Below are 14,388 nucleotides of genomic sequence, written 5' to 3'. Positions count from 1 at the left end.
CCCCGCGGAATTTTTCCGGTCTCCGCTGACCTTGGTCTTCGCTAAGTGGGTGACCTTCTGACCTAATCGCCGCTAATTTCATTTGCTAGAAACTTGCCGTCACGGCTGCGAAACCGCGCGCGTCGTCGCGCGTCCGTTCTCGCTCGCTCGCTCGCTCGCATTTTTACGCGCCGCAGCATCGGGAGAGCGCTTGCCCGCCTGTCTGTCGCGCTCCAAATACCTGTTCGGCTCTACCCACCTGCCGTGATTATGGCTCGACGTGGCGTCCCACGTAAATCTAGCCGCGGCTCGCGACGGGGGAACCTCGCGCTACCGTCGTGAGAATCCATTTTTCCGCCGGTTGCACTCTCCTTCCGGCTGCCCTCGATCAGAACCCTGTATAGAGCATACAAGAAAATGCAGCCTGCTTCCTTTTTTTTCTATCGTCCCTCTTTTCCCCGGATCGAAAGAGGGACACCGGCTCTTCCTCAATTACGTCCTAAGTGGCTTAACAATTTTTTTACTAACACAGAATATAAGTCGGTACAAGTATGCACGACGACCAAGAATTAATAAGAAAAGTGAACGTATAAAATGTTACTATTTTTTAATATATAGTCTTTCTCTTTCTTATAGTATAGAATACATCAATCAATATTTTACACAAAATTTTTAAGCCACATACATGGATGTTATAGAGAAATTCTGAGACATTCTTCAAGATCCCTCAATCCCAACGTCGGTTATACGATTTCGATAAGGCGCGATCGAATGCAATCTCTTATTGCACGATAACATTATAATGAATAGCACTCCGACAGCATTGAGCTGCAAGCATATTACACAAAAATATAAAATACCAATTTTGCGTCAGTAATCTCTTCATAGTTCGATAAAAAATAAAGCAGCTGGCATTAATAACTGTAGAAATTTTCACGTGTGCAAATATTCTACCGTAAATACAATCTACGTTATTAAAAAATTGCATAACAGAGATCTATATTCTCCAACCGAGGAAAATCAATCGCACGCGACGCGAAGGACAAATCTGGAATTCATATGCGGCGTAAGAGATGAATAACGACTCCACGGGATAAATGACAGCACCGATCGCCGTCTCGTTAACCGATCCCGGCCGCGAGATATCTCGATCGTATATTACGGTTCGAGATCGTCGCGGACCATCGATTTCACGTGTACTCACGGAGCTGGTCGCGCGACACCACGGAGATGCTGTTGATCATCGCAGGGTCGAGGAAGGTGGTCGTTTTGCAACGACGATCGCGTCGATCGTGTCGGCGCCGGCGGTAGCGAGCGTACGAACGAACGCGGAACTGCATGCGTCGCGAACGACAGTCCGCGCGAGACTGCCGGCGGCCCCCCGACGACGACGACGCATCCGCATCGTCTTTGGCATTCGGCTTGGATGGGCAAAGTAGACGGATGGATGGGTGGATGGGTGGATGGATAGATGGATCGATGGACAGACGCCGCGAGGCGCGTCTGAAACGCGCGGGCGCGATTTTTGCGCGTTTAATCACGTCGAGTACCATGCGTCGAATCCGATTAAGCTCCGAGCGACTTGCCTCGGAAATAAAATCTACCGATGAAGTTGACAGATGCCCCCGATCTGTCCCCTCGAATAAAAAGATTTGAAATCTCGCGATATAATACTGTCCTTTCTCGCACCTGAATCTTTTACTTTTTTTATTCGCGCCAATTTCGCGTTGTCTCTTTAACATACGCTCGATTAGACAGATAAGATTGAGCATTGCGGAAATTAATTTGCCTGGCATAAATTAGAGTAGAAGAGTTAAACGTGATAAATTTTTCAGAAAAATCTCTGAAGTAACGTCAAGACGTCAAGATGTCTTCCTTTTTTGATGCTCAGCTAGTTCGCGTGCGACCATCCTCCATGAAATATGTATGGCGATTTAATTGTGCTAATGTCACGTAAATGAAAAACGTGCGTGAAGCGCTTGTTCGTTCGTTCGTTCAATTATGCTCTTCCCAAAGTGCAATCAGACCTTCGTGGGTTGTATGATGTAATGCGCATTTCTGGACTAGGCCGTGACATTGCATAACGCATTAAATGCGTATCGTAATACGCAAATAGCGCGAGTTATCGATGCACTGGATAATAACACACGTACCGTTGCACCTTGTCGTCTCATTGTAATTACAATTTTTTTTACCGGTAGTTACGTGTCTATATTAATGTTCTAATATGCTTTTTTAATACGATACGGCTCGATAGAGCAAGAAAATAATTGATCCACTTCTCGCTCAAAACTTACGGCTCGATAGAGCAAGAAAATAATTGCTCTACTTCTCGCTCAAAACTAGTTGTGCTTATTTAAGGCACTGATAAATCGAATTGTTTAACTAAATTTCCTCTGTTTACAAGGATGTCCAAAAACCTACTTAAATCTCGACTTAAATTTAACAATACACTTTTCTGTCAATTTGTAAGCGATTTTCTTTTTACTTGAATTAAAAATGTTAATGTAATCAGATAACAAAATCTTGACGTTAATTTAAAACAGAACAACCTTAATTCCATGAAAGTTTTAATGTTAAGATCAAGATATTCAATGTCGCGGAAAATGTTCCTTCAGAAGAGCGCAGCCGATTACAAAACGGTCGACGAATACAAGTTCAAGTCCACTGCCGCGCAACATCCCGTGTCTTCATAAATTTTCAGCCTTCCGCTTTGCCAAGGAGAACATTGCCAACTCCGCTCGAAAACGTTAGAGAAGTACGCTCTGTACCAGGGATCCAGTCCACCGAAGATTCATTCGTTCTTTATTTATACTTGAGATGACCGGAATCGACGATTCGCGCAAAAAATTAGAAATCGACGTGACGCACGCGGAAGAGGACGGGGCAGAAGACACCATACAGACGAAGGGAGACAACAAGCGGAGCATTTTGAAACGGTACGCGTTTCGTCACGCTAGCGTGTGCACCGCGTACGTGCGTCGTCGTAAATGCAGTCGCTAGGAGGGACCGAGACAGAGGCGCAAGGAAGAAGAAGAGGAAGGGAAGAAGGAGCGACCGAGGGAGACGAGGAGGGCCTCGACATCGTCATCGGCGCGTCGCGAGAGACCTTGGCGGCCCGAAGAGCGTTACCATTTTCGCGGGGCGTAGTAGCGGCTCGACGCAGGTGTGGACCGATCACGCGGTACTATAGGAAACGCGAGTACAGGGTGGGTCACGAAGGGGCGCGGGCGTTTTCACGCGGGGTGAAAGAAGGGCACGAAGGGGTGCGGACGGAGTTCGATCGTAAGACTCGAGCTGACGAATCGTGGGGAAAAAATTTTTTTTATCGTGACAGTAACGCTTCACTCGCATCGTTCAATTAGGTATTGACCTAATACTATAAATACTAATTGTAAGATTCGATCCTAACGTTTTTTCACATCGTAGAATTTTTCCATTAAATTATTTTCCAGAACGATACATCCGTAGCCTTCAGAATTGTGACTTCTCCAAGGTTCTTCAACCAACACGATCAATTTACAATGATCCTCCGTGGATGATTCTGAAGTGTAACAACTCATTATCAACAAAGGTAATTCTCTTTAGAATGCGCAACATTTGACATTAATTAGAACTTATAATTTCACATTAGAAGTGATCTACTTAAATAAAGTACTTTTTCATGTAAATATACGTGTGTATACTTTTTTAATATAAGTCTTACGGATATACACAGACAGGGATTCACGCGAACGTGGTATCTTCACATCCCCTCTTTCCCATCGAATGTCGCGAACAAAAATTCACTGTCAGCCAACCCCACCACTCGTTCGCGTCGCGTATTACGCGTCACCCTGTATTACGCGTCTAGTTTTATGCCAAACTAGAGCGCGCCGTGCTAAAGATAGGTCGTTGCAGCAGGCAGGAATCGGTGTGCATTACCGGCGCAGGGAACAAGGGCGACCTTGGGCCTTACGAGCTTATATAATGAGGAAACGGCCGATTCGCGAGCTCAGTCGTTTCGACGCGACATGCCGATTGCGATCTGCCGGACACGGAGCACATCATTTCCGGATGCATTTCTCTTTTTCTCTATCCTCGCATGCTCGCGCCGCACCTCCTATATCGATTTCGACACGAAACGTCATGTAGAAAGCTCTTCGTGCTTTTTGCGAGGGAACACAAATCGCATCGCCGATGCACTGCTAAAACGTTTTCCGCGCCAATTGCAAAAACGTCTAGTTGAAGCGTTTATTTTTCGCGCGTAATTAAAAGCAGGCTAAATTAAAAACGTATAGTCTTCACGCAAATTTGTTCTCTTCGCTGCGAAATTAATTTTCGTTCCATCGCGATCGGAGGTCGCTCCGCGATATCGGAAACTTCCGCGAGGTCGTTGCTGAAAAATGCGAGCGAGACGTCGCTCGAGATGGTAGCCGCGATCGGAAAAATATAAGTGCCATTAAAGGAGCGCGAGCGCGCGCCGCTCCGACTGATCGACTGACCGGCGGCCGCGGTGGGGATCTCGTCTCGACGCGGAAAATCAACGTCTCTTCTTGGCAGAAACGGAGGTAGCCCGTGGGTGGCGGCGGCACGACCGAGATCGCCGAGGTTCTTCCGCTTTTTTGACAGATGCGAGCGTCAGTGCCGCGCGACGCGTCGCAGTGCCTGTCGTCGAGCGAGGAGGTCGGGCATAGTTCGCGACATTGTTTACGCAGTGTTCGCTCGTTCACGGTGAGTTAATGCGAGAGAAGAGATATGGATCCGTATCGACGTTTTGGATAATTCTGTCATGATTATCACTGTTAAATATTAAAGGACAAAATTTAAAATATCTCAACTACCGTCTGTGTCGAAATTTATTATTTTAACAGAACAGTGTTATTTTAACTTCATTGGTTTAGTTAAATTAATATGTCGTTTTAACTAAATTGGTTAAAACGACATATTGAGTAGAAGCAGTGGCGACCTAAATGGTTAAGAACGAGTTAAATAAAATATAATTTGACACTACGAATTTAACAGAGTGTAGCGAGGATATCTTCTAAAAAAAACCTCAGTTATCTCTTACGGAAAAAGAAACATTTGGATTTAGTATCTCATACTAGCTCATCTAACGTAGATCAGTTTCTTTTTCCAATGTGTTTATTATTACAGTTACATATTGCGATTTCAAAATGCCATTTCGTAATCTTTACTCAACTGCTAAATGATAATAACGAATGTGTTAAAATCGGAAGACGGATTCGTGGGGCTGATTTCGCATTGAGCGTGAGTCTGTTGAAAAGCAAACTGAACGCGACCTTGATTTTCTTTATTATGGTCATGCCATGCATACGAGATCGCATCTGCTATGCAGACTAAGCCCATTAGATATACAAAAAAAATCTATTTGACTCTTTCAGTTTGCTCCGTGCAAATGACGTTACGTAAAGCTCGTTGGATAAAATATCTTCGACAATAGGTACCGTAAAGTCGGATTACTTTGTAATGACATTGAGCGTTGCGTCAAACGCAACGCGAAAATTCCGCGGCGAAACGAAAATTTGGCATTAACCACGTGCACTTAACGCGCATCAACACTTTAGGTCCGCATTTATTCTCTGACCGTGAGATCATCGCGAAACTTATTATAACTGGCGCAACACGTAAATAAAACCCGTACGATGATTTATGCCGCTCGAATTATTTCACGCGATCCGTTGCTATTCTTTAGCGCATTTAAATGTCAAGATATTAATCTGTTTCGCACGTTTCTAGGACTGAAACGATTTCGACGAGCCACAAAGTGAGCGGGAGAGATTGCGCAATACCAGTACGAGTTTCCAGGTAGAGGGATGTTTACTACACTTCCAATATCATGAAAGCATTCATATCTCGCTTTGAATACTGTGTATTTCTGTACCAATTGCTAAATAATATAATAATAAATTAAAAGAGCAAAAATAAAAGAGCAGTTTTCTGATATTATTAAATAGTCCATAATAAAAGTCTTAATTTTGAAAGTTTCCAAAGCATGGCGAGTTACATTCACGCACACTCGTATATACTATATTTGGTTTATATACTGATTGACATTGTAACATATTTATTTTATATCGCGTACACCGATTTGAATATGATTTTGAGAGTAACCGTCAATATATCACGTTAAAGACGTTCCCTCTTCCAGGTGACCCACTAGCACCGCGACCGCAAAGAAGGATGGTCAATTCGATATTGCTGCTTTGGGCGTTGGTCGGCCTAATTGGCCGAGTGCACGGCAAATGCAGCTTAGCGCCGATCGCCGACAACGATCGGTCGATCGCCTACGCGTGCATCCACGGCGACCTGAACGACCTCAACGAGCTGTCCGGCGAGACCGAGTGGATCGAGTTCTCGGTGTCGCGCTTCCACGCGATCCCCGACGACGCGTTCCGCCGATTCCCGAATCTACGTCGCCTGTCCTTCTACAATTGCCACGTAAACCTGATCGAACCCGCGGCGTTTCGCGGCCTGCACCGGCTCGATTGGCTGATATTCCACGGCACGAGGATCCACGCGGTGAGGTCCGCGTGGCTGCGTCATCTGCCGAATCTCAGACGACTGGTCCTGGACAGGTATCATTTTTTCTCACGATCTAATTGAGATTGACAAGATTACGGAAAGAGCATGACAAGAAAACGCTGCTCGAATGAAAAATATCAAAAGAATGTGACGGAATTCGGAAATGCAAGGAGCTGTAGCTTTTTTCAATGCTAATTCTGCGGAAAGTGCACCATCTATAAAATAATTGTGATTTAGAAATTATTAATTTTATTATTATCACCTTTTCGTTTTATTTTACCCGTGGCAGTCGACGCCACACTCGCGATTCAATGCAAAATGTCATCGACAATATTGTCCTGCATCGCATATATTCATGAAATTCAAGGACACCGATAGATCGAGGCCATGTGCAGCAGCTTATATAAAGCGCCAGTTATACATTCGGTAATGTCGATGACCCAGTTATTCATTACACCATTACGATGGTGACGTCATTCGATGTCCGAATATCAGATACTAAACTGGATTATTTGAAATTCCGCGATTAGCAGAGATCGTTCAGGGAGTTCGCTTCAAACGTCAAAAATATCTCGAAATCCGAAGAGCCTTAAATTTCACTGAAACAATATTTCTGACCTCAATTGTCCTGAGACGTTAATTATTAATTCTTAATTATTAGAATCTTTGACGTCCCCACCCGCTACTGAGAACGAAAAATTGTCTAGTTCGCGAGATGACAAGATCCCTCGTGAGTTTCGGAATTTTTGCGCCTTCTCCTCCAGTTCTAGAATTACGAGATCGCGAGAGTTAGAGAGTACGCGCTTGTGTTCACGCACACAGTAGATAAAGCACGCCCGGCGTTTCTCCTTCCAGATGCGGCCTGGTGCACGTCGAGCCCGACGTTTTTCGCATGTTACCGCGACTGGAGACCCTGGACTTGCGCGACAATGACCTCGATTGTCTGTCGGTGGAGGAGCTGTCGCATCTGACCGCGCTCAGGACCGTGCGCATCGACGGCAACCCGTGGCTATGCGACTGCCGGCTGAGAATGGAGAGGTTCTTCCGCGAAAGATCGATCATTCAGGAGATAGAGTGCAGATTTCGACCGAGAATCTGCACCGCGTACCGTAATCCGCAGTGCATGACGCAGATCGAAATCCCGCTTCCACCTCCGACGATAACCATCGAGCCGATAGGAAATCTCCAGGTAACTCGATTGTTTATGATATAACACAGCTTAAACGTTTATCATATTTATACGCTTTTGAGCGCTCTTCTTTTTGCGTATGTAAGTCAGTTTCTGTTTTAATCCTTTCGTTGCGGGAATTTTTAGCCCACAGGCGTCAACAGCAATGAAAAGATTAATGTTTCAGGTCAATTCGAATTAAATCAGAAATTTCAGATCTTTGTGAAGACAAATTGTCAGAAAAATATCGCGAGCTGCCTGAATATATAGGTAACCCTCAAGTAATACGATTAATTAGTTTCGTATTGAAAATAATGCAATTTAAAAATCCAGATTCGTATAAAATAAAATTGGGCACTTAATTCCAAGGGATTATTAAAAAAAATAAGAAAAACTTTCAAAAAGTAGAGTCATCACAATTTTTTACCGTGCTACTCGAGCCTCCGTGCAATTCAAGTACCGTGTTATTCGAGGGTTACCTGTATATCGTCCGTCTCGCGCGATCCGGAATGAGCTGCAGCCGCATATCGAGCACCGATATACCGGCAGTAAGGCAATACGGCTCGAGTCGAGCTGCGTTGTTTTTCCAAGTATCGCGTTTCGGGGAGTCGCACCGCGGGATCGCGGGATGAAGCAGAAACGCCTCGATTATAATTACGTATCCGATAACATCGCACAATGTGTCTCACCGCTGTGATTTCTATCGCCTAAAAAGCCCGGCCTTATCGCGCGCCTATCACGGGCGAAAGTCGAAATTTAATGCCAACGTTTGCGCGTGATAGCTAATTAAGGATGTAATTGCGCGTATAACGACCGTGTAATGTCGTTAGTCTCGGCGCTCTTATTCCTAGCGTTATACGCACGCGAAGGAAAGCCAGGCGCGCAATTAATTATTTAATTTAATACGAACATCAATGCGAGAGATGCCATAAATGGGTGTAAAATCGGTGGCATTTCATTAGAAGTGATTGAAGTCTTTCGTAGCGCGAAAAATCGGGCTCTCATCAAATCAATTTAAATCCTTTTATGCAAGCAAGTTTAGATCCTTTATATAATCTTATACATAGGCTTTACACATCATATATGTATAATTAGAATACTTATTCATTATACGAGCGCCACTTTCAATTTTTTTTCTACTTGAAAGTACAGCGATTATTAACCTACTTACACTTTTTTGAAGTAATTAAATTTACTGTTGTATATATTTATTTATTTTAGAAGTAAAGCCCGAATAAATTTTACCGTTATATATAGTATATATTTATTTATTTTAGAAATGGTGGCCGTATAACGAATAAGTACCAATCACAGTAAGAATTATTCAAATTCTCTTCGATCATTTCGATCGATTTGCAAACTGCCATTTAAAAAAGTCCCAAACATCATTATGATCGCAAACTTGGCAATTTCCAAAAATAGAACAGGGCTGGCGAACAAGCAAGGGTAATAAACTATTTACATAACTCGCCGCATACACACGAATAAAGGAACGTAAGCGAGTCTTTTGTATGCGGCGAGTTATGTAAATAGTTTATCATTTCTGTGAATTTTTTTATCTATATCGATGTAAGACTTCAGTATTTCCGTTAAACGACCAAGGTTATAATTGTTTTTCACACTGATGAAGGCCACATTTAGGGCCGAAACGTTTGTATATGTTTCGAATTTATAATATAATATTTTTAGCACAAAGACCTTACTTGTTCGCCAGCCCTGTTTATTTAAATTGTTTTATATCAAGCGAACATGATTAACTAATTGTTTAAGCATTAAGTTTTATAAAAAAAAACACAATAGAAATTTCCGCTCGATGCAGTAATGCCGCAGAAAATCTCACGCTTGCTTCGAAAGAAACAATGATACAATTTTATGCAACCTCTCGCTATGTACTAAATAATTTTTTTAAATAATTTATTTTATTTAAAAAATTGTATTTTTAAAATTAATTTAATTTTTTTAATTCGCTTTTTTGCTGCTCTTCACTATTTGTGAGTCAAAATTGCCGTTGTTATACCTGAACGTTCTTCGATTAGGGAAATTATATTCAATAAACAAACAAACTCACCGTATCGGTGGACGGAGCGGCGTGCTCGGTAGCACCGCGAACCACCCTCGCTTGTCGTCCGGCATCCCCTCGGGCGTCGTTGTCCCCCTTCGACGGCTCCTTCCGGGCTCCGGCGGCGGCGCGCGGCCTCGCCTCGCGAGCGCCGAAAACCACGCGCGAAAACATGTGAACGACGCGAGCGGAAGAACGTCCGCACTCGGGCGACGCGCACTCGGGTCCGCTGCTCCGGCGAAAACCGCGCGCGACATATGGCGGACGGACGCGCGCGAGTCACGTGATCCGCGCGACGCGATTGTTCGCGGTCGCCCGACTTCCTTCCGGCCTTTCCGGTTCCCCGGGGGGCGGTTACCGGCCCGCACGCGATCCTCGAGCGACGAGCGCGTCTCTGGCCGACGCGACGTGTGCTCGATCCGCGCGGGTGTAGAAACGCGGAGAACGATCGTCCTCGGGACGGAACGCGACACTCGCGACGGACACCGGCCGACTCGAGCTCGCGCAAGCCGGGTCACGTGACTCCCGGGGCTGTTGCCCCGATTGGCTCTCGCCGTGGGCCGTGGGATTGAACGAAAAATCGCGCGCTCGCTACGCAATCGACGCGGCGCGGCCGATACGAGTCACGTAGGAGGCAAAGATTACCGTCCGCAATCGCCGTTATGACGATCGCGATTAGAGCTCCGCACGGTCGTTGTCGATAGCCGTTCACCAATCCGCTCCGAAAATTCGCGAGAGGCGAAACTCTCCGGAGTCCCGATATTCCGGCTGTCGTCGATGTAGCGACTGAGATCGTAGCGTCACAAAACGGAATTGGCAATAAAATAGCACGAACTGGTTAGACGTAACCGGTGCGATCAGCACAGATCAGCACGAGCGAGTACGCTCACCTTTGTCGCGATCGCGATTGCAATCACGATCGCGCGATCCAGATTATCTAATCTCGCTCGGTCTATCTTTCTCTCTTGCGCAGGAACGTCCCGGCAACCGCTTCCAGACGAGCGCGCTGACGTCGCTGGACCGCCTGCCGGACAGGACGACGTGGATCCAGATCACGGGGCTGCGGATCGACCGGCTGCCCGCGTACGCGTTCTTCCGCTTCGGCAACAGCCTGCGCAGCTTGGAATTGCACGATTGCGCGATCGGCACGATCGAGCCGGGCGCGTTCGCCGGTCTGCATCAGCTGCAACGGCTCGCGCTCGTCGGCAACCGGCTGCCCGCGGTCGCCGCCCATTGGTTCGACGATCTCGTCGCGCTCCGCCAATTGGTGCTCGCGCGCAACGGCATCGAGCGCGTCGAGCCCGGCGCGCTGAGCCCGCTCGCCGGCAGCCTGCGCCATCTGGACGTGCGACACAATCGGCTGCGCTGCCTGCCGTTGGAGCTGGCGCACCTGCGCCACCTCGAGCGCCTCGAGATCGTCGGTAACCCTTTGTCCTGCGACTGCCGCAGGAATCTGCAGAGATACCTGACCGACCACAACGTGGGATTCGAGATCACCGGTCGCTGCTACGAGGAGAACGAGGTTGTCGAACCGATCGACGTATGGCAGCACCCGCATGTAAGTGGCGGCACTCGAGAAAAAAAATCTAATTTCCATTAATTTCTACCAATATTAACTTTAATCGGTTTAACTTACTTTTTATCTTTTTCTAACTTTTATCTTCGCTTAACTTACTTTTTATTCTTTTCTAATTCTTAGAACTAGAAAACGTCTTTTCAACTTTTTCGATATTCTCCCTTATGAAGTTCGAACTAAAAACGTGCGGTTTTACACATCTGTAAAGGGTCTTTTCCGACCCTTCTGGCCCTTTTAGACCGGAAGACCCTTTTAGCCCTCTTCCCTTGGGAAAGTTCAAATTAGTAAAGATTTTTTTTAAATATTTTTTTAGGATTCCTTAAGCAGTCATTACTTGTTTGAAAAATACTCAGAATGTTACAAAAAATTGTGTATTAAAGGGTTAATATTACTATTGACCCTAATAATATTAATTATATAACTAACAATTATAATATTATATTAAATTAATATTAAGAGTTAATAATACTGTACCTAATACTATACTACATCTATTCTCATTTTTTAGACCTCGGTTACCGGCCACGTGTATTGGACCACTTTCGACGACACTCTGAGCCAGAGAAACATCACCGTGATAAGACCGATCGTCGAAACTCCCACGGAGAGACCGCCGCCTCGCACGGGTACTTGCGTGCGAGACAGAACCCAAATGTCGCGACAGGTTTACACCTGCAGCGGCATCACCTCGATGGACGAGCTGGACGTTTTACCTCGCTCGGTCCACGCGATTCGCATCGTCCTCTCGAACCTGAAGACGATCTCAACGCGAGCGTTCGCCCGCTTCGACGGCTGGTTGTCCAGCCTAGAATTACGCGATTCCGGTATCGAGACGATCGAACATCGCGCCTTCATCGACCTGTACAACTTGGAGCACCTGTCGCTGCACAGCAATCACCTGAAAACGGTCACGTCCGAGGCGTTGGAGGGCCTGACGAATCTGCGGCACCTGGACCTCTCGCGCAATCACATCTCCCGGATTCCCAACGAGGTGTTCGACGTGGTGCCGCAGCTGTACAGCCTCGACGTGTCCGAGAACTACATGAACTGCCTCGGCGTGGAGCATATGGCGCGCAAAATGCCGCATCTCTATTCGCTCAAGGTGTCGGGCAATCCGTGGAGTTGCCTCTGTGGTACCAAGCTGGCCAGCTTCCTGGACTCCCGCAGAATACCGTACCATCGCGAGTCCTTGTTCGACGTGAACGACGACTGTTACGTCACCGGATTTCCGGCGACCCCGCCCACCACGGTGGTGACTACCCCGTGGACCACCACGACCGAGCCACCCTCGATCGGCCTCTTCAACGAGACGCTCGAGGGTTCCTGCGCCCGGATTCCCGAGTCCACGGAACCGCGGTATCGTTGCGTGGGTGGTAATCTGCTGATGCTGAAAAACGTGCCACGCGACGCTGTTTACATCGAATTCTACGAGGGTCATTTGCCCGTTCTCCCGACCGGTGCTCTCTACAACTTTCGAAAGTTGCAGGAGCTGATCATCAGGAACTGCGGCCTGAGGACGATTTCGCCCGGCGCTTTCAAGGGTCTGGATTCCCTGGAACGGCTCACCGTCCGGGGTAACCCGCTGACGTCAATCGAGGCGAACTGTTTCAACATAGAACGTCTCGAGCGGCTGGATCTGCGCGGTAACTCGATCCGCTACATCGCACCCGGCGCATTCCGTCACCTGCGCAGGCTGGTCTACCTGAATCTCGAGGGCAACGATCTGCAGTGCATCTTTACGAGCGATTTTCAGGATATGCCGAATTTGCACATCGTCGAGTTCGCCGGAAACCCTCTCAAGTGGCGATGCCGCATGGACCTGGAGCAGTTCCTCGAGACGCGGAAGATCAAGTTCGTCAAGGTGGAGAACTCGTGCGAGGGCAAGAAGATCATGAGGAACCTGCTCTATGAGAATCGAACCGTCGAGGTGGAATGTCCGCCCGGCTGCTCGACGGCGAGCAACGTCGAGCTGAGAAAGAACCCGATGTTGTTCGTGGCATTTGTATTGTTCTTCGCGATACATTAGTCATTCGGCAAATAAGAGTAAAAATTAGAGTCAATTTACTCAAAGATCCCGTCTTATCGATAGACGAGATAGTTTTTGAGGTACATCCGTCAATGGATCGAAAATTACGTTCGGATATTAAACAATGATATTTCGGTAAAGTATACAGATGAGAGTGATTTTGGTAATCAACGGAGTTCTGAGAGTGAAGTTATTTTTTCAGTAGGCGAGGATAGATTTGGTATTGTTAATGTTGTCATTCAATGTGTTCATACCGTGAAAAAGCGCTTATAAACTAATAAATACGTATATTTATTTTTGCGAATGCATATATATAAACTTAAACCCTTCGGAGTCCTTGTAATATTAGATTAATTTAATTATGTTATTAGATTAACATCGTACATAGGGAGATAATGCTTCTTAAATACAATTAGATTGTTAGGTCGCTTAGATTAATTGTTAGTACCTGTTTGTCGCACACAGAATAATTACGAACATCATAGCAGATTATACATCGCGATGAAAATGCGTTCTAAAGTATCAATGAGAATTTGTGCAGAAGAGGCAACCTCGTCCAAATCTAATTGTATAATTCGATCTCCCTAATCTGTCTCTTTTTTCTACGTGTTAAATAAAATAAAAAATTAATAATTATATTTATATAAATTAATAATTAAGTTTAATTGGATGTTTTGGTTGGTCAACCATACTGCCGGTAGGGACCATCGATAAACGATCATCCCGGTTACAAATGTAACAAAAAAAAAATTACATTGTACATTGCGTTGTAAGCGTATACGTCAACGACAGTAAATACATTCACGTGCCATAAAGATCCGTACTAGTGCGACGTTAAAGTACTTCTTGTGTTCATTTTAATATAAAAGGAACGATTGTACATAATATATTTACCGTCAGGATTGTAACGAGCTATTTGTTACTAAGATACAATCAGTCTTAATAAAGATTTATTTTATGCAACAATTATCCGTTCACTTTCGTCACTTTTTCTTTATTTCAACTCACTTTTTATGTTTATAATTATTTATCCCTTTGAATTTGTTTTAATATTG

General features: G+C 45.5%; 2 protein-coding genes across 5 annotated transcripts in view; one reads left to right on the top strand and one right to left on the bottom strand.

Annotated features, from left to right (window-relative positions):
* LOC139786491 (uncharacterized) overlaps positions 1 to 10,667 on the bottom strand; it is a 44,887-nt gene extending 34,220 nt beyond the window's left edge. Inside the window, exons 1-2 of one of the 3 annotated variants that reach the window (XM_071725655.1) lie at positions 1,184 to 2,687; positions 239 to 375 (exon numbers count right to left, since the gene is read on the bottom strand). Coding sequence is in view for 2 of the 3 variants with exons in the window: in XM_071725674.1 (XP_071581775.1) it covers positions 9,741 to 9,905 (165 nt within the window). In the remaining variant the exon portion in view is untranslated. Of the gene's footprint in view, positions 1 to 238; positions 376 to 1,183; positions 2,688 to 9,740 lie in introns of those variants that run through there. The other 2 variants (XM_071725674.1, XM_071725644.1) reach the window with 2 other exon arrangements.
* LOC139786557 (uncharacterized) lies at positions 3,433 to 14,300 on the top strand. Of its 2 annotated transcripts, none has more exons than XM_071725716.1 (6): positions 3,433 to 3,553; positions 5,719 to 5,787; positions 6,131 to 6,557; positions 7,360 to 7,693; positions 10,705 to 11,289; positions 11,816 to 14,300. In XM_071725716.1, exons 3-6 carry the CDS (start codon positions 6,163 to 6,165, stop codon positions 13,331 to 13,333), a joined length of 2,832 nt encoding a protein of 943 aa, XP_071581817.1. In that variant the 5' UTR covers positions 3,433 to 3,553; positions 5,719 to 5,787; positions 6,131 to 6,162; the 3' UTR covers positions 13,334 to 14,300. The 2 variants fall into 2 exon arrangements, with proteins under 2 accessions (XP_071581817.1, XP_071581812.1); XM_071725711.1 differs by lacking the exon at positions 3,433 to 3,553 and adding an exon at positions 4,553 to 4,692.
* Positions 14,301 to 14,388: the final 88 nt, after the last annotated feature.

Source organism: Temnothorax nylanderi, unplaced genomic scaffold (genome assembly GCF_030848795.1).
Source record: "Temnothorax nylanderi isolate EJ_2023f unplaced genomic scaffold, tnyl_v1.0 TNYL_tig0009_pilon, whole genome shotgun sequence".
Taxonomy (NCBI): domain Eukaryota; kingdom Metazoa; phylum Arthropoda; class Insecta; order Hymenoptera; family Formicidae; genus Temnothorax; species Temnothorax nylanderi.
Note: the sequence above shows the minus strand (reverse complement) of the source record. Positions and strands in the feature narration are given on the sequence as shown.

Coding starts and splice junctions, on each gene's coding strand:
- LOC139786557 (XM_071725716.1), top strand. CDS start 6,163: ATGGTCAATTCGATATTGCTGCTTTGGGCGTTGGTCGGCCTAATTGGC. Junction 6,558..7,359: donor AGACGACTGGTCCTGGACAG/GTATCATTTTTT, acceptor TTCTCCTTCCAG/ATGCGGCCTGGTGCACGTCG. Junction 7,694..10,704: donor AGCCGATAGGAAATCTCCAG/GTAACTCGATTG, acceptor TCTCTTGCGCAG/GAACGTCCCGGCAACCGCTT.